Consider the following 20,711-nt stretch of genomic DNA (forward strand, 5'->3'; position numbering starts at 1 on the left):
GGCAACTGTTGAGTGGAAACTGGCTCAAAAGGTTTCCATGCTGCTAACCCAGCCACTGCCTTTCTAAACAGAGGTCCGTTGATAGAGCACTTCAGAACCCTCTCTCTCTCACTGTTTCTAAAACAGCAATTTGTAACCCGCTTGAGGGTTTGAGATGATTGTTGTTTCTCAACATTTTGCTTGTTTCATACAAATTTATTGCTTCCAGTAGATATTTTCTGTGGTGTGTATTACCAGATTGTGGTCACTCTATAGCTTTAATATAAAGACTCTACTTTTGGTGCGTGTTGATGTGTTTCAAGGATTGAAGTTAAATAATGTGTAAGCATTAAATAATGTTAATAAAGTTAAATAATGTCCACCATCTTTTCCAGGAACGCCCAATCATTTTTTAAACGTAGCAATAAACAACTAGATTACTGCAATTTTGACTTGAGTATTATAAAAGTAGCTGAAAAGTTACAATCCTAATCTGTTTATAAAAATAATAGGTCTGGTATTTTTGTAGTCATGCGTGGCCAAGGGTTAAATCAGTAGGAACCAAGGAAATTTCAGATACTGTACATTGAAGAAAGGCACTAAGAAATTAAATTAATATTTTCCAAAAACCCCCACGACACAAACACACACACACACAAACAGAATACTACCCTAGGTCTGCAGAATTTAAAATCTAGAGACTATTCTGTTGAATAGATTACATATGCAAAAGACTGATTATCAGGAATGTAGGTTTATTTCATCAAAAAACAAAACAGATTCATCCCCCAAGAGTACTGTATCTTTTAAAGCAGCAGCAATCACAAGGCACATATGTACAAAATACCTCAAGCAAAATAGAAACTGAACATTAAAAAAATATGTTATTTAAAAAGATGTTGAAGACCATTTGTTAATATGAACATATATTATAAAATGACATTTTTAATATAATTTTATTCCTTTCCCTTTAATAAGAGATGTAGTAATAGTGTAATATTTATGTACTACCTTATGGCACATATCACAAACATTTATACCACCCAACTTGGTTTGCTAAAGAAAAAACAGATAGCTGAAGCACAGCTTAAAAATTTTATTTTTAGTGCTTTCACATCTTTTTTAGATATTTGGAATTCATAAGCTGAAAATAAATAAAGGTCTCATTTTCTTTAGCTTAGAAAAAAAGCTTGTAGTTATACGTCCCCATACAAAAAAGAATACATTCTAGATATTCTAAAATATCAAGGACATGATTTCTATTTTTGGATCATCACAATAATCCTCTTCTGAAAACAGATTAGAAGTCAACACATAATGAATGTAAAGGTCAATTATACTAAAATAAAATAGTATTTGATTTAAATTATTGCTCGCTTAGGAAGTATAATGACTATTCTCTGGTTAGGGATGCTAAGATTCACTGTTAGAAATGGTGTAACATCAGTATTTAGTGTATATAAAAATTCTAGGATTCAAATATATTATAATGAAAAATTTATAATAATCACACATAAAAGTATTCTTTATATATTAGCCACCATTGAGCTTCACATGACGAAGACTGAAAAAGATGTGGTGGAATTAGATGTTCAATACATTTTGTATCATATATGCTGAAGTGCCTCTAAGCTTTAATGTTGCAATTTTCTATGAGATATTAAGGAGTGCTCACAATCTTTTATCATTAGAAGGGAAAGAAGATACACTGAAGCTCCATTTTTAAACAATGACAACAAAAAAAGAATATAAAATACTAGTATTAATAAAACGTTTAAATAATACTAAATAGCACAATTTAAATATCAGTTATATGCTGTCAACAGTTTTTCTCTTAAGAAAATCAGTTCTTGGGCTTTTGGATTTGTTTTAAGTACCCAGCATCCTTCTCATGGTCACACACTGAGTCGATATCCACACCATCTAGTGACACCCTATCTGGTTCCCGCAAGCCCCCTCTGGCTCACTCTGCAGTGACTCAGGTCTGTCTGCGTGTTGCGTGGTGAGAGGCCACCAGGCCCTAGACTAAAGCAGCACCGTCTGGGCCACCTTGCTGATTGTGGTCGCAGCTTTCTCCAGCTCCTCTTCTGTTTGTTCCACTGTGACCACAACCCTAATGCTGAGAAATAATAAGGGACACAAAAGATAGTCAAATGAGAGTCTATACCAAGCATCAGTCTGCCACCTGTTTTCGTGAATAAAGCTCTTCTACTGGAACACGGCCTACTGTCCATAGCCACTTTCTCACTGCCCCGGCAGGGTTGTGTAGTTGTGGCAGGGACCTTGCGTCCTGCAAGCTGAAAGCATTTTACTATCTGCTATTTACAGGAGTTTGCCGTTCCCTGCCTGGACTAGTAGTGATCTAGTCAAGGTAACCTTGCAGTAGGGCTCTGCCCAGGGCCGGCAGGAAACTGTCCTTTAAATCTACCGCTGCAAGCAGTATCAGGCCCAAAGCAGGAAGTCAACGTTTCTCATATTAATGGGTGTGTGGTTGTTCATAAGTGTAATTCAATAAGTCATATAGAAGTTCTACAATACTTTGATGCGAGGCAGAAATTTTCAAGTTTTCAGGAAACTGAGGAACAGAAATATCAGCCTGACAGGGCACTTCTACCCCTGTCCCTCTCACTCCCCTCTGCAAACATCTGCATCAGCCACTGGACACATACACACTGAGTTGGGCTGGGCCCAGAGTCCTGAGGGCACAAAACGACGGTGGCCCCTGTCCTCATGAAACACAGGATCACAACTTTGGATGGTGTAATTAGAACGGAGAGAGCAGGATCTTTAGGGTGCTTTCGACCTGCTGCCGGAACAGTCTTCCAGAACCCAGCCCAGTCCATGCCTGCACAGCGCTGACTCTGTGTGCTCTCGTGGGTCTCTCCCAGACTCCAGGCTCCCTCTCCATGGTGCCTCTCAAACCTGTGCTCTGGGCTCCCCAGATGCACCTGTAGGTCTCCACGCCACTGGAGACCCGCTGGAAGGCCCGATGCCCACCCCATCTTGTTTGATACGCTTGATTTTGCAGGCTCGGCTTAAGTGTCTCCTGCTCTGGGAAGCCTCGGCCCCTCCCAGGCCAGAACTAACCATGCCCTCCTCCTCTGTGACCTCCCTGACCTGTGTCATGATCCTGAAACCCTCAAGCTCTGGGTGTCTACCTTCTTGGACGACACTGTTTAAGTGCTTCGGGGACAGAATCAGGTGTTGAATGAACGCCAATTTTAAATCATGAGTCGAGGCGCCTTCCCATTGAGGGCTGCTTGAACCTCTGTAGAGGTTTTCCCCACTGTCACTTTGCTTTTCCTTGGGTGTTTAATACGTGTTTGTCAGATGAAGTACCACACAGCGCTTGGGCCAGAGGTGGGATAAGCAGCGCCCCCCAGACTGTGCCCCCCCACCCCCGACCCCTGTAAGGACTATCCTGGCAGAAACAGATGGCCCAGCACATGCTACCGCAGCACAGTGGCAGGTCGTCGCCAATGCGATCCTGGGCTGTCCCAGTTCGTTCTTGGGATCACAGATGTGTCATTAAGTTAATTACAGAGTCCTGAGGGGATTTTCAATTAAAATGGGAAAACATCTAGTTTAAGAACAGAAACCGGTGATGTTCTATCTTTTAACAATACATTCTTCCTTATCCTGTGACAGCCTTTCAAAAAATTTCAAAACATAATACATTTCATACAGAGTTTAAAGTAGAAAACAATGACTCAGGTCATAATTTTAAGTCTACCAACCTCGGAGGAGGGAGATACTTCTCTTCTTTCTCCAGGTAGCGCGCCTGAGTTAACGCGATGCCTCTGTCCATGCACTGTATGAGGAAAAGGAATACATTTGCAACCTGGACTGCAGACACTGGTCATTAAAACAGGAAGGTGCACTGAAATGCTACTCTCAATAGTAGTTTTAATTCATTTTTCCAATTATAACTGCTAGAAGACAAAACAAAATACCCCAGAATCATCTTACCATCTTGAGAGCACTGTTCTACAGAACTTCCTGCAATGATGGAGGTGTTCGTCCTGTGCTGTCCAGGACGGCAGTCAGGGGCCCACGTGGCTCTCGGGCACTTTGAGATACGGCTACTGCAACTGTAACACTGAACTTTGAATCTGACTTAATTTAAACAGCCATAGGTAACTAGTGGTTACCACTTTAGGCAAAGCAGAGTTAGGACAAGGGGAAACAGGACCAACAAAGCCTCGGAGGCTAACCAAGAGCTGGACTTTATAATGCCAGCAGAATCATTTCAGAGAGGAACTGCTCACACGTCAAATATCAACAACACCTCTGATTCCCATGTGCTACACTTGGACACAGTGCTACCAAGCACAGAAGAGTCTGGTGTCACATTTTGCACAGCTTTCCAATACATCAGCTACCTGCCAACATTTTTCTAAAAATTAAATAACCGCTATCAAAATAAAGCATAAAGTCAGACCAGGGTAATGGTTTATAAGGGTTTCTCCTTGGGGTGATGAAATGTTCTGAAATCAGATAGCGATGGCTGCACAATCCTGTGAGGATATTAAAAACCACTCAATTGTATACTTTAAAGAGTGAATTTTATGGAACGTGAATTGTATTTTTAAACAAACAAACAAACAACCAGCTAGAACAAGGGGTGCCGTAAAGGAAAGAACAATCAATCACTGCCAGCGTGTGGCAGTGCAGGTATTTGCCTGAAGAGGGGCTATTCTGTAAGCTGTGAGGCAAGGTTTTCCTCTGCTAGGAAAAGATGGAAAACAACGGCAGGCAATGTCTTTTGCTGATTCTACATTCTGGAAGTGTACTTGGAAAAGTTAACTCCTTCTGCAAACATCTGGACTGGCTCTGTTTCCAGTCCTGTCTAGTTAAGAAACAGTATAAACCATAGCTCAGTTTGTAAAAACTGTCTTATCAGGAAGTCAACAAAAATTTGGCAGAACAGCTCAGTTCTGCAAAGCTTAAACAAGAACTATGGTGTCATGATCCTTTTTTCTCTTTCAAATATTGAAAAGAAAAAGCAAAGAGGAACAGGACAAAAGACTTATTAAGATGGAAGCTGCAATGATGCAAAGAAACTCTAAGTTTTCCTCTTCCTTCCTACAGATGCAGTTTCCAGATAGTATTCTGTTCCCTTCCCCAGAGCCTGTTCTCTCCTCATTCAACTCTCAAGGTGATTTCCTGAAGACAGCCAATATCCAGTGGGAGCCCACGGATGTAATTTTGGGATCTGTGAGTTGTCCAGACTCCCCTTCTCTTTTTGTCATGAGGATAAGCTATGTAAGAGAAGTATCGAGGCGCTGGATTCACAGGCCCTTTCTGAGTCTCCCTCTGGAACAGAGTAGCAGTAAGACCTCAGCTGTTGCTACCTAGTGAGAAAAGAACTGAGGTGGATCTGACTGGAACTGACACCCTGGCACCTAGAGAAGGCCCACGTCCCGTGACACAGAGTGTGTAGAGAAGCACCCCGAGGGGGGTTCGAGGGGAGGCTCTGGGATGATAACGGCGTCACCACAGGCGCCAACGCAGGACATGCAGCTTCACAAGGCTGCTGTGGCGGCCGTCAGCGTCAGTCACACCACCCGGCAACTCAGTTAGAAAACTCAGCTGTCACATGAAGGTAATGTCATAATTTGACTCTTACTAGGCTTGTCTGTTCTGCTTATATTTAATTTATAAATTTGTTTTGGTATTACATTTGTATAGGAGCTCTAATTAAAAGGATGCTGTACTTCCTTTTACAGCTTATACATTTAAGTAATACGACAATAAAAACACCGAGGCAGTAAAAAAGGTCTGTGGGATGCTTTTCCCCTTTAAAGAGTTTTTTTTTTTCATGTTTGTAGAGCTGCACCTGAGGAGACACCCGTGACATTTCCTCACCCAGCAAGGCGGGAGCCACTCCAGCCTGTTCATTCATAATCTGACACGTTTCCTTAATTAGGAATCTCATATTCTGGGTTTGGTTTTATTTTGCTTTTTTAGGACAACTGACTCTAGAAGGCCACAAGTTGCAAGAAGCTCTCCATGAATCCATGACTGCAGGTACTGTGGTTCACACATCATAGGGTACAGGTCAGCTGAAGCCAGCGGTGAAGCCAGAGGCTGGCTGAGCACCACGGTCTCCATACTGAGCAGCCACGTGACTGCCTGCTGTGCCACAGCCGGGCAGGGGCACGTGGCAGACTTGACCATCCCTACTACCCTGACGCCTGGCAGCACGGACTCAGGGAAGGAGCCTCTGAAAGGAACCGTCAGGACAAGCAGGACAAGGAAGCAGAGTGAAGCTTGTCTTCATTCTGAAATACATACTCCATGTATTTCAGATTCAAGTAGAAGGCAGCACCGCCCTCGGTGCTCAGTGCTGCAGGGCCACTTGACCGTTCTTTAGAAGGAGGAAAGTGAGGAGAGAGGACTTGGGTGAACGCAGCTCAACTGAACAGTAAAGGCCAAGGGATCTTCCCTAGTGATGTGTTTCTTAGTTAATAACTAAGGTACACTTAGTAGTAAGACTTTCAGAAGTCAGACATTTAAATCAAGCTCCCAAGTTAGGCATGGTAAAGGAGTGGCTCTTCTTCCTTCCTTTTCGGTTACAAGATTATTTCGACCTGTTTCTGAGCTACGCTGGGTGTTCAGCCCCAGACAGTCAGCTGTCTGGTGTTGTGCGCCATCACCATACACAATGCCATCCCCACCTACATGTGCAAAAGTCTGGCTTTGTAAATAGTAAGCAACTGGGTTTTCTGGAAGACGAATTATTCAGAGTGGAAGCAAAGTGTATTCTAATACAATGTGGCAAAGAACACAACCTCAATGTGAGCTGAAAACTGACCCAATGGAATAACCTGCAGCCTGTCAGTAGAGACGTGCTACAGACTCCACTGGGCAGGGACAGATGTCGGGAAGGCTGGGCATCAGAACAATTCCATGTCCCCAGAGGGGTAACCACAACTTCTGTTGTACCCAATCTCTTAAGGCAAAGAGAGCATTCTTAAAAATGACCTTAAAAATTGCTTGGGTTCAGGGTAGAAGGGTACGAAGAGATTCACCCGAATAACTGGATACTCACTTGAGTTACTATTTCCTGAAGTAGTTTAACATCTCTCTCTCGACACCCAGTGCTCTCTTCCAGCTGGAGGTGAAATGCGGGAGAAATGGACTCACCCACCACTTTTAATCCAGAAATGCTGAGGAAGGGAAACACACACACAAGCATAAATCCTCTTCCGAGCTCAGATTTCTCACATATAAAGAATTTTACGAGGTCTGCATTAATGAATGTGACAGAAACTTGGGACTTCCATGGGAAACGTCATGTGGTGGGATTCCAGATCTGACAAAAGGGAGGTAAAAACGCACGCTCTGGGCAGTGCTTCCTAGTCTAGGACACCCTGCAGCACGGCTGGGAAGAGGATTCCCGGTCCCGCAGGACCCTCTGGCTCACATTTCACAGAGAACACGTGCGTCATCCCCAGCCTCCCACCAGACGGTCTACGTGCCTCACCCACCTTGGCTGGGGCCACCCCCTCCTCAAGGGGCCCCTTGCAGGCCCACTCAGCCCTGGGCCTCTGCCCTGTCACTTCCTCTCCTCACCTGCTCTCTCCTGTTCTTACATGGCTAGCGCCAGACACACCCGGTCCCAGGTCCAGGGTCACTCCTCTGGGGGCCTCCCTCATCACCCACTTTAGGAAGTGTCTGCACCATCATTTTCTATTACTTCTGTTTCCTCCATGGATAACATATTAAAATTGATAATGTTGTTTCCTTATTTTCTAAATCTTTAGTTTGTATCTTGTCTTCTATAAACTACAGGGATGATTTCTGACACTAAAATTTTATATTTTGATCACCAACAATATATTTAGGTTGTAAAGCTGTCTTCTTGTGTACATGTTTAATTTTAAATTTTTCTTGAATTACAATTATTTTCTTCTCTCTTAGGATTAACAGCACAGAAATCTGCTGTTTCTCAGGAAGGAAGGGAGATTTCTTTAGGGGTGAAAGCCTGTATTTTCAAATGATTATTGCAGTGTTATGAGAACTGTAGGCCATATAATTTAGCCAGGTATGGTTTGATTTCTGACCTATCTCCTAGGACAAAAATAGTGATACATGTCTATCTGAAATTGGGCTAAACATTTTAAATGGCTTTCATTTAGTCTGCTTTACCTGGAAAGATTTGCTTTTCCCTTAGAATGAAATGAGCACAAAAAGCACTTGCTAGCATATTCGATTCTTCAAATATGTTTAGGACTCAACAGGCTTTTACTGAGTGACTACCTGTGCCGAGTATCACGTGAAGTGAGGAAGCTAAGCTCACCTGCCTTTCAAACCACCCTTGAACATCATTAATTTGTGTCTACTTTCTTTAAATGTCATGCATCACACTAGGATCTCTCAATAAATCAGGCTGCAGATTTGAATCATGGCATCTTAGACTCTAGGGCTTCTGGAATATGGGGAAACCTTATAGATCAGTTGTTTTACTACTGTAGAAACTAAGAAATATGCTTTCAAAATCCATTTCCTAGGTGAATTTTGAATGTGTTAAACTTGTACACAAAGAAGTATTAATTGTTTTAGGTCATGTACTCGCAGGGAGAACTTAAAAAATTACTTTTCAACATTTCATATGAATTAAATGGCCTGGATTTTCCTTGATACAAACAAGGCACCTATAAGCCCAATCGAGCTTAGTATTTGATCAAATGGGCTCATCTCACATGTTAGGTGGAGCAAGTTGGTGAGAGAAGGAATGAAACAAAATGCCCTCTTTCTGGCTGCCTGGATGCTGAATGTCGCATTAAAGTTTAACTAAAACCAAATGGACAGAGAATTATAACTTGAGTTCAGAAAGTTAGAAGCTGTGTTTCAGAGCCTCTTATACTTAAAAAAAAAAAAAATTTCTGGAGAGCACATTATTTACCATATTATTTTACTCATTTTACCAAATAGAAATACTAAACACTGGTCTAGGTCCTAGGGATAGAACAATCAACAATTCAGACGTGGTCTCCATCATGTGCTTAGTGTGGGGAAAGCGCTGGACATGAATAATTATCTGTTAGAATTTAGAGGCTCTTCAAGATTCCAGCAAGGACCCAAAGTAGCATAGGCCGCTGACTTCCTCTCCCAAATGCAACCTCAGAGATGAGAGAAGCAAATCACTGATTAGAGGAGACTAAAAAAAAATTACTTAGAACTGAACACTGAAAATACTTACTGTCTTTGAAATGTTTATCCTTAAGATATTTATTGGAAAATAATAACACCAATAACCTAAATGTAAAAAGCTTAAAAAGAGTAAAAAATCACAATTCAATGAAACAAGAAAGTAAGAAAAATAAGGAAAAAAAATCAATCAGAGGAAACAAAATATGAGTAAAAAACAAAATCAAACTTAAAAAAACGTGCTGGGCAAAATCCTGGAAAGATTATCATAAGAATGAAAACGAAAAAAAAAAAAGAATGAAAACGACAGAAACAGAAAATAAAAAGGGGAAATAACACAGACACAAGAGGGATAATCACAGACTATGCCCAGCCCAAAGGCCCCAAGTCTAGAGAGTCTTACAGAGGAGTCCTGCTCAAATTTGAAGAAACAAATAATCAAGCCTGGTCTTATACAATGGCTACTTAACACAGGGAAGTGGAAAAACTGCTCAATACTTTATTGAGGCTACCACACATTGATTGCTAGGTTATGAAGGTTGTTGTAACAAAAGATTATAGGCCCATTTAAATTATAAATATGGATATAAAAATTCAAAATTCTAACTAACAGTGCAGAAAAATATACTGTAATCAAGGAGGGATTTACTCAGGAATGCAAGGATGTTTTAACATCAGAAAATACAGTCATCCCTCGGTAGTCACAGGAACATTCTGGGTAAAGTGCAGGAGTAGAGGTGGGTTTCAGTAGTTTCAAGTGTACATGAGAGGTGAGGATGTGGAGAGGGCACAAACAACTCTGGAAAAAGACTGGCTACAAAGAGAAGCAGAGCAATGGGCTAGTTGCTAGAGGGGAGTATGGGGTCACAGGAAAGAAGAATTTTAAGACAAAATAAGGCAGAGTGTACTTGAATGCTAATCAAATGACTCAGGAAAGGGGAGAGACTGACGAGAAAGGAGAGGAGACAACCAAAGGCACTCGGTCCTTAAGAAAGAAGAGCTGTGATGGATGGAGGAACGTTTCTTTGGCTATAACACGAGGGAAGACTGGTTCGGATACCCGCAGGTGTACAGGTTTGTGAGGGAAAATGAGGGAGTTCCCGAGTGACAGCGTGAGGCACGGCTGTCAGCTAAAAGTGGGTGGAGTGAGACAGAGGGTTAGGGATTTTGGAGAGAAGAAAGAGCTGGGAAAAGTAGAGGACTGGACTTAAAAAATAAACACATTAACACTCATAGAATAAAGGGCATCTGAGGCAGGTGTTCACGAATTGACAGTGACTCCAATGTGCTAGGCTGAGCTGGTTTATTAATATTTCATAAGCCAATGTAACTGGAAACAATAATATCTCTCTACCATAAATCATGCAAGGACTTTTGTTAGGATCACAAAGTCAGACTCAGACTTCAATTATTTCTCCCCCTACTTTATCTGGAACATCTGTGACCTGCCTATTTATTAACTGTGCTTTTTAGAAAAGTTTCTAGTTTCCATATCTGGCAACAGGGATAGGACTTCCATGACTGAGAAGGCAGGTTTCAACTTGGAAAGGCAAAAAGAAACCACAGGCAAGGTGAGATCATTTTCTGTAAGATAAGAAATCTGCCTGAAGATGTCACTAGCCTCAATTTTTTTCTCAATTCTAGAGGAATCTTAAAGAACTACTCTTGTGTAGTTAAAACAAAAGTAAACAGAACACTCATAAGGTTCACTTTTATTTCACTTGTTCCTTTTTCTTGAAGTAACTTAAAATAAATCAGTAATTTTCTAAAAAACAGCATGAACAGTATGAACCCACTGTCATCCTTTTACCCTTACAGATGTGTGGAAATTCTCCAGTGTTTATGCTGGTTATTTCTGGTGGCAGCATGTTGTGTTATTTTTTTTTCATCTTTGTTATCTTCTGTACTGCTGTAATATTTTGCCAATGAGCTTGTATCCTTTTTGGAAAAACAAAGTTATGATTTTTAAAAACAATGACAAAATGGATGCTCTGGTTTCACACACAGAGACAAATCTGAATGAACTGTGTTTTTGGTTTCTTAGCTGCAGTTTAGACAAACTGACTCAAGCCTATTAAATGCACTGAAAACCAAAGAGGTGACATTCAAAATTTTTCACAAGTTGTTTAAATGTTGTGCAGATACACTTTTGAGTTGGTTGAAAATATATAAAACTCACCCTTGTAAAGCTTTATGAATTCGTTTGCACTTTTCCTTCAACACTGCAAAAATACCTGAAGGAAACAAATACCTTTGATAGTACGTTTGGAAGACTGCATATACTAATCTAAAAATGGTTTTAAAGATCCAGTTCATCAATTACAAAAGCAGCAAATCCTTCTGCCTACAAATAACACACGAATAGCCAGCCAGTAACTCCTGTGAAGGTCCCCACTTTCAGCTGTGGCATATACTAGCTGGCACCTGCTCACCCAACGTTCAGCAAAATCTGGGATGAGGTGTTCCACAACAAAACAATGGCTCTTGTTCTTATGAAGATACTATAAATTATCTGGCCAAGAACAAAAGGGTACAAATATATTAAATCTTTCTGGTCCCTAAACAACTTGGGAAAAAAAGAGACACTGCAGTCATGTTTATGATCTCTTCTTGATATTTTCACTTTCTTTGAAGGAAAATCCACAAACTGAAATATCTGAGGAGACAGGAGTGGCAGGTATCTGACAAGCAAGTATATGAATGTGCACACAGAAACACTCACTTTTACTGATTCTCTGAATTAAAACCAATGCTGAATCTTTAGAAATTTATAAAATTTAAAATTACAAATACCAGGCCTGCTTTTCCATTTTCCTTTTAGCCTTTGGTGAGGAGGCGCTATCACAGCCCAAAACCACATTTTAAATTGAGTCGGCTGCCCATTAAGCAAGCTTTAATAGTTGGTAAACCTGTATGGCCTCAGCACCAACTCATGAATCAAAGGCTGATGAGGAAAACTAGACAACAGTTATAAAATTATAAGTACCAAAAATTAGCATACTTCAGCTAATTTCTCAAAAAAACCTGATAAACTAAATGATGACCGGCCCAGAGCTAGTCCCTCCTTTTTCTGGCATCTCTGCCCACCAAGGGAGCGAGCTTTGCTTTGGCTCTGGCTTCATCTCCAGAAACACGAGAGAAGCTCTAACCCAAAACCCTGAGGCCAGGGACAACTTCTTCACCATCATTTTTCCCATAAATTGCCAGATAATGTAATTCAGAGCCAGAGCTTTGTCTGGGAAATCATTTCCTCCAGCTAATTCCTCCAAAAAGGCAAACCAGCAGCATGGCTAACATGACTTGAAATATCTTTGATTTCCTGTGTTTAAAGGTTTATACCTGGATTTTCTTCCATGATGTTGAGGGCCTCAATTGCAGCAGCAGCTAAGAGAGGAGGTAATGAAGCTGAAAAGCAGTATCCCTGGCCGGAAAGTCGCTGGGAAGAAACACACAAGTTATAAAACATATACGCTTTTTTTTGTCTTTGTTTTTCTTTGGCTAAAAAATCTAAAGGCACCAAATCTCTGCACTCCCTACCAAACAGCACATACAAATGGTGAGGTGGTAAGACCCAGGCATGTACAGAAGTTATGTAACAAAACCAAAACTTTTTTAGAAAGGGAGATAATTTCTTTTTTTTTTTTCGGTATGCGGGCCTCTCACTGTTGTGGCCTCTCCCGTTGCGGAGCGCAGGCTCCGGACGCACAGGCTCAGCGGCCATGGCTCACGGGCCCAGCCGCTCCGCGGCATGTGGGATCTTCCCAGACCGGGGCACGAATCCGTGTCCCCTGCATCGGCAGGCGGATTCTCAACCACTGCGCCACCAGGGAAGCCCGGGAGATAATTTCTAAACGAAAATATTTTGAATGATTCTTTAACAAATCTACTTCTAAATAAAAATTTTGTGATAAACTAAGTTAGAATGAAATTTTGTAATAGCGGTTACATTTTTAGTTGACCAATGGAGCAACAGGTCTCAGTTTTTGCTTTTGTTTTTAAAAAGAACCCACCTGATGGTCAATTACGAAAGACCTGCCACAGCAGAAACCCCCAATAGAAGCAAGTGAATTCTCCATGTTGGCACTGATAAGATCAATATCATCAATCTGTCAGAAAAGAGGGACAGCGGGAGTTATTTCTCAATTTAAAGAAAAGGAGGGGGGCAAAAAAAGGCCGATGTCAATCCTAGAGACAAAATTTCAGCACTAACTAATCATGTCAACATCTGGATTCAAACTACCTCCTTGAAAATAAAGGGTAAGTCATACAAAATCAATTGTTAAAAGGACTGATGTTTCATAGCCCACCTCTGAAGATGTCTCACCTTATACTTTTTTGCCATTCCATCATTCATTGACAATTTATTCACAGTGGAAGAGCTAGATAAAAGATGAAATCTAAAGTTGTTTGATACTAAACATATTCAGAGGTATAAGATAAGATCATTTCTTTGCTAAAACAGTGGTCTCAGCTGGCCTTCTCCATAGAAGGTACTTGAGAGAAATAAAAAGAAATCTATCAGGGTTTTGAACACTTTGGAACAAGTACTACATTCCATTTACCTTTTCCACCTTTTCAAAAATGAAATCAATTTATCCAAACATGATGGCAATGGGCCATCATGGGCTCTGACCAAAATGGACCAACTGGGCAGTGGATGAACCTAATGTGCCCACTGGGCTCCTGAGTACCCACTACCTTCTCAACTGCTCAGCATTCCTTTGGTCCTCACCTTCTGCTCCAGCCCCCAGCACCAAGTTCCATCCTGCATACAGTAGCCATTCTGTAATTACTCACTGATGGCCATAATAATGACTGGTCAGATCACATCTGGTGTTTTTCCAAGTGTTCCACAGATCCAACAAGGAAACCTGTGCACTCTTCTTTTTTTTTAACCTTTCATTATGAAAAATTTCAAACATATACAGAAGTATAAAGAATCCCCAACACCAGATTCAATAATTATCAACTTACGGACAACCCTGTTGCACGTATATGCCCCCTACTGCCCTCTTCATTTCTTTGGAGCAAATCTCAGACTTTACATGTTTTCATCTATAAATATTTCAATGTGCATTTCTAAAAGATATGCACTCTTTCAAAAACATTACCACACTTAAACAATGAAAAATTTCTTAATATCAAATACTGAGTGTTCAAGTATCTCACAAAGCTTGTTTTTCACAGTATTTGTTTGAATTAGGGTCCAAATAAGGTTCATACATTCTGCACTCTTACTCAAGCCACTATAAATACTACCTCTGAGACAACTGCTGGAAGCAGTGAGAAAACTAGAACAGTAAAACTAGATAGTGCTTTTTCCTTCTTTAAAATTTGCATGCCTTAAAAACTGCTCTGGTGTAAATTTTACTTGAATTACATTTCCATTTATTTTAAATTCTTGGGTGCATTTCATTGCCAAATGTCAGTTTGTCTTTGAAGAGTATGCTTCAGTCAACTTGGTGTGATATTCATTCGGCTCTACATTTTTCTCTAGGTCTGTATGGGTAGTATGTTTTATAGTTCAACATTTTAACACAAGTTGCAAAACTTTTATGCACAAGATTTGGAGAAAAGCTTCCTTCACATCAACCACACAGCGGTGGGTAAGGACAGGTTACACAGTGGTGGGTGAGGACAGGTTCTGCAGATGGTCCCACACTGTTCCTCTCCGAGGCTCTAGGAGCAAAACCCACTAAGAGCGGGGCTAGTTGAGGCTCATTTCCTTTCAGCAAAAGAAACAATGAAAAACTCACTCCAGTTGTCCGGGACCTTGAGCGGCTTTGTGAATCCATGCTGGTGGTATTTCTAATATATATATATATATATAAATATATATATAAATCACCCCCATACACACAAATAACAATATAGAATTTTAAATATTAGAAAGAACATCTTTTCACTGCTTTGATACTTTCTAAAGGACAACTTAGAGAATTCTTACTGATTTTAAAGAAAAAATGGAAGGCAAATTTAACTGTTTCTAGAGAAGAAACACTGAAAGCTGGGGTCAAATATTACCGTGTAAACAGAACACAAATTCTATGATTAGCCACTGAGTTCCAAGGGAAGATAGGGACACTGGTCTGGCTGACCCAATCCTCTGTGGGCTCAGTGAAGTGACAGACACCAAAGCTGCACCCTGCACATCGATGAGGAACACTGTCTTGTGCCCATGAAACCTGCCCAGCAGGATGGAACTGCATGGTTACTATATGACGGAATGTTCCAAAAAAGGAGAGCTTACATCAATTCCAAAATGTTCAGTGACTCCTCGGCCATGCTCCCCCAGGACTCCAAACGAAAGGCTTTCCTCCAGAAAGATCCTTGCTTTATATTTGTATTTTAACTTAACCTAAGTGGTAAATAAACACAACTTTAAAATACTGAAAATTCATAAAATTCATATTTTTGAACCTGCCTACTTCCTAAAATTTATTTGTAACCTCCAAATCAATACTTAGGGCATATTTGCAGGGTGGTGAAAAACTCTGAGTCACCTGAAATGCACCTTCCCAGCTGAATTAACAGGCTACTGCTTCAGCTTATAGTGCAAACAAGTGTCCTTTTCACATTCTGTTTACTGTCACATTTTTCGCATTTTGTGCTTTTCATTGTGATTTTGTTGTTTAAAATGGCCCCCAAGCACAGTGCTGAAGTTCGGCCTAGAGTCCCTAAGTGCAAGAAGGCTGTGATGTGCCTTATGGAAAAAATGTGTGTGTCACATAAGTTTCATTCAGGCCTGAGTTATAGTACTGTTGGCTGTGAGTTCAATATGAATAAATCAACGATATATATTAAATAAGGTGTCTTTAAACAGAAACACATATAAAACAACGTTATGTATTAAGTGACTTGATGAAAATGTTGTGACTAGAGGCTTACAGAAAACTAACTCTGTAGCCCTAGGAGCAAAAGTTCAGTATTTGCAGCAGGTTTATAGAACATAAACACACACACACACACCCCTTATAGAACGTAACTACCATGAATAATGAAAAATAACTGTACTTTAGATGCTCTAAAATGATTCAATTTAACTCAGTAATACAGACAGCCCAATGCCAATTTTTAAAGAAGGAACTGTTAAGACATTATGAGTACAGACATGTAATCTATCTGTTAAATACTGGTCTGATTATACATAAAAACTGCTAGAAGAATGTTGTAAATATTCTTTCCTCAGAGGCACTGTTCCAATTTAGATTCATTTTTTTAACCCAGAAAAAGTTTTAATTAATATGTTTTTTAATGTTTTTTTTTCCCCTTTGCTTTCCAGCTTGTAAGAAAATCCTTTCCCATCTAAGGTTTAGATACATATTTATCTATACGTTCTTCTAATAATTTCATAAATGTTTTGGTTTATACATTGGGAGGCTGAACATATGTACAGATTTTTCCCCCCAGTGTTTATTTAATTTACCCTTTTATGATGTGTATGTGATAAGTTTCACAGCTGAATTAAAATACAGTGATTATCAACCACTGAATTTTTATATATATATAACATGAGAAGTTGGGCTCTTAAATCTTTCCAAGACTCATGTAATCTTCTCTTGTGCCAGAATCATAATTTTAATTATTAAATGTTTAATTACTATGATTTTTTCCACTGAAACTATAGAAATAATGCACAGAAATATATAAGATGGGTTGATGTCTCATATCATGAGTCTGATAATTTATTTTTTAACCATCAAGATTTTACAGGCTAGTCTTGTGAATCAACATCAGATTGGGAGAGGAGTCCTCACTGGGCTTTTAGCTGAATTTTCATTAACAATGAACAAACTAATTTGGGGAGAATTACATCTTTTCAATACTGCTTCTTTCCCATCCATTAATATGAGGTATTATATGAGTGAGATAGTTTCTAAAAACCATGTTTTAGAAAATATTTAATAATATTATCACAGTACTAGAATACAAATGGACAAGTAAAAACAAAACAGGAATCCTTCTGTCAAACCCTAATTTGTATCCTGTAATTTTACATACTCAGCACTTTAGGTACTTGATCTGTTCCTACACTTTACATTTTGTTTCATTGGTTGTATATTTGCCCATCAGTACTGCTTTATTATTGTACCCCTGTAACATGCAGTTCTATTATCTTGTGGCTGACTATCTCTCCTACATTATTCTATCAGTCTTTGACACTCACAAAAGGAAGGAGAGGAAAACAAATCATCTCTTTTATTGACATTTAGGATGTATCTAGATTTCCTCAAGAACCAGTGAAAAACTAAAAAAATAAGATATGAAACATTTTGAATCCCTATTCAATTGACAGACTCATAGATTCAGATTTTAATGGTCACATGCAATAGTGGTTTATTACAGGAAAATCAGTGTAATACACCAAATTAATAGAATGAAGGATAACCACATGATTAACTCAACTGATGCAGAAAAAGCATCTGACAAACCCCAAATCTCTCATGAGAGAAGCATTCAACAAATAAGAAATAGGAGGGGGCTTCCCTGGTGGCGCAGTGGTTGAGAGTCCGCCTGCCGAGGCAGGGGACACGGGTTCGTGCCCTGGTCTGGGAAGATCCCACATGCCGTGGAGCAGCTGGGCCCGTGAGCCACGGCCGCTGAGCCTGCGCGTCTGGAGCCTGTGCTCCGCAACGGAGAGGCCACAACAGTGAGAGGCTCACGTACCGCAAAAAAAAAAAAAAAAAAAAAAAAAGAAATAGGAGGGAACTTCCTCAACTTGATAAAGGGCATTTATGTAAAACCCACCGCTAAAATCATACTCAATGGTGATGGCCTGAAAGCTTTCCCCTTAAAGAGCAGGAATGACACAAGGACACTCACTCTTGTCACTTCTAGTCAACACTGTACTGGAAGTTCTAGCCAGAGCAATCAGGCAAGAAAAAAAAAGAAAAGCATCCATCCTTGGAAAGGAAGAAGCAAAACTAGCTCTATTCACAGATGACATGATCTTATATACAGAATAAGATCCATAAAAATACTGTTTCAGCTAATAAACAAGTTCAGCAAAAGTTGAATGATGCAAGATCAATACACAAAAGTCATCTGTATTTCTATAATTAGTAGTGAACAATCCAAAAAGGAAATTAAGAAAACAATTCCATCTATAATAGCATCAAAAAGAATAAAATACTTAGGAATAAATTTAACCAAAGAGGTACAAGACTTTACAGTAAAAACTGCAAACAATTCTGAAAGAAATTGAAGAAAATTGAAATAAATGGAAATACATTCCATGTTCATCAATGAGAAGACTTAGTATCATTATGATGGCAATACTTCCCAGAGAAATCTAAATATTCACTACAATCCCTATAAAAAATCTCAATGTCATTTTTTACAGAAATGGAAAAGCTGATCCTAACATTCAAATGGAATTTCAAGGGACGCCAAATAACCAAAACAGTCTTGAAAAAGAACAAAAATGGAGAACTCACGTCTTGATTTCAAAGTTTACCACAAAGCTACATGAATTAAGTAATTAAGCATGGTACTGGCATAAGGCTAGACATATAGACAAATGGAATAGAACTGACAGTCCAGAAATAAACCCATATACCTACAGTCAATTGACTTCGACAAGGGTGCCAAGACCATTCAATGGGAAAACAATAGTTTCTTCAACAAATGGTACAGGGACAAATGGATAACCACATGCAAAAGAATGAAGCCTGAATCCCTCTCTCACAGAATATACAAAAATTAAGTCAAAATGGATCAAGGACCTAAAATAAGAGCTAAAACTATAAAAATCTCAGAAGAAAACATAGGGGTGTATCTTCATACCCTGGATTTGGCAATGTATTTCTTAGATATGACACTAAAAGCACAAGCAACAACAAAAAACTAGATAAATTGGACTTTGCCAAAATTAAAAACTTTTGTGCATCAAAGGACACTATCAAAGAAATGAAAAGACAAACTATAGAATGAGAGAAAATATTTGCAAATCACATACCTGATAAGGGTCTAGTACCCAGAATACATAAAGAACTTTACAAAAAGACAACCCAGTTTAAAAATGGGCAAAGGGCTTCTACAGACATTTCTCCAAAGATATACAAATGGCCAACACAAGAAAAGTGGCTCAACATTATTAGTCATTGAAGAAATGTAAATCAAAAATGCAAATATACTTCACACCTACTAGAATGGTAAAAATTAAAAAAAAAAAAAGTATACATTGGTAAGGATATGGAGAAACTGAAACCCTCCTCCATTGCTGGTGGGAATGTAAAATGGTACAAGCCACTGTGGAAAACAGTATGGCAGTTCCTCAATAAGTTAAAAATAGAATTACCACATGATCCAGCAATTACATTGCTAGGCACATACACGAAAGAGTTGAAAACAGGGATTCAAACAAATACTTGTACATGAATGTTCACAGCAGCACTATTCACAAATGCCAAAAGGTGAAGCAATCCAAATATCTGTTAACAACAAAACCAAGATGTGATATACCCACACAATGGAATATTACTTAGCTTTAAAAAGGAATGAAGCGAAGAGTAGCCCCTGCTTGCCAAAACTAGAGAAAGCCTGCGCACAGCAACGAAGACCCAACGCAGCCAAAAATAAATAAATTTAAAAAAAAAGAAAAAAAGAAATAAAAAGAGGAATGAAATACTGATAAATGATGCCACAAATTGGATAAATGATGAAAACATTATAAGTGAGTGAAGCCATAGTCATATATTATATGATTCATCAGAAATACCCAGAATAGGTAAATCCATATAGACAGAAAGTAGACTGGTGGGGGCTAGGAGCAAGGAAAAATGCGGAGTGATTGCTTAATGGGTACTGGGTCTTCTTTGGGAGTGACAAAAAGGTTTTACAACTAGCTAGTTGATGAGTGCACAACACTGCACACGTACTAAATACCACTGAACTCTACACTGTAAAATGGCTAGTTTTATGTTGTGTGAATTTCACCTAAAAAAAAAAAAATCTCAATAGTCATGGTTTCTAAAGACAGTGTACTGTATCCTCCTTTAAAAAGCTGAGTTTAAAAAAGTACATATTATATGATTTCATTTTTATGAAATTCTACAAAAAGCAAAACTACAGGAACAGAAAGCAGATCAACAGTGGCTTGCGGCCAGGAATGGGGTACTGATTACAAAGGGGCATGAGGGACTTCTGGAGTGACAGAAATGTTCTATATCTTGACTGTGGTGGTGGTGATAGGGAAGTATACATCTGTCAAAACTTAAACTGTACACTTAAAGTGAGTATATTTTATTATGTGTCAATTATACCTTAATAAAGTTGGTTTTATAAAACTCAGTCTTAATTACTCTTTAAAGGTCAGGGTTGGCATTTAATGTTAATCTACTTCCCTAGTATGATCAGAATGTGCTTATGATACCTATTAAGCAAAGCAATGCAGACATTATATATTAAAAATGGTCATAAACAAAAGGCATAACTGCCAAATAGTCTGAATACTAAAATAATAAACATGGTTGCTCACCAATTCTGGAAGAGGGCAAATAGTTCCAGTATTCATATACAACCCTTCGACTACAATGAAACGTCGAGTTACACGAGCCTTGCGAGGATTCTTTAAA

The 20,711-nt window shown here is 39.2% G+C and overlaps 1 protein-coding gene across 5 annotated transcripts in view; it reads right to left on the bottom strand.

Moving 5' to 3' along the window:
• Nucleotides 1–703: 703 nt before the first annotated feature.
• The window catches only part of SPTLC1 (serine palmitoyltransferase long chain base subunit 1), a 68,292-nt gene continuing 48,284 nt past the window's right edge, over nt 704–20,711 (bottom strand). The window contains exons 8-15 of one of the 5 annotated variants that reach the window (XM_007109399.4): nt 20,615–20,704; nt 15,386–15,493; nt 13,146–13,241; nt 12,475–12,571; nt 11,315–11,369; nt 7,034–7,151; nt 3,717–3,790; nt 707–2,098 (exon numbers count right to left, since the gene is read on the bottom strand). In XM_007109399.4, coding sequence (XP_007109461.1) covers nt 2,005–2,098; nt 3,717–3,790; nt 7,034–7,151; nt 11,315–11,369; nt 12,475–12,571; nt 13,146–13,241; nt 15,386–15,493; nt 20,615–20,704 — 732 coding nt within the window. In that variant the 3' untranslated portion in view covers nt 707–2,004. Of the gene's footprint in view, nt 2,099–3,716; nt 3,791–3,948; nt 7,152–10,951; nt 11,074–11,314; nt 11,370–12,474; nt 12,572–13,145; nt 13,242–15,385; nt 15,494–20,614; nt 20,705–20,711 lie in introns of those variants that run through there. The other 4 variants (XM_028494174.2, XR_008618268.1, XR_447877.3 and 1 more) reach the window with 4 other exon arrangements.

Source organism: Physeter macrocephalus, chromosome 9 (genome assembly GCF_002837175.3).
Source record: "Physeter macrocephalus isolate SW-GA chromosome 9, ASM283717v5, whole genome shotgun sequence".
Classification (NCBI taxonomy): domain Eukaryota; kingdom Metazoa; phylum Chordata; class Mammalia; order Artiodactyla; family Physeteridae; genus Physeter; species Physeter macrocephalus.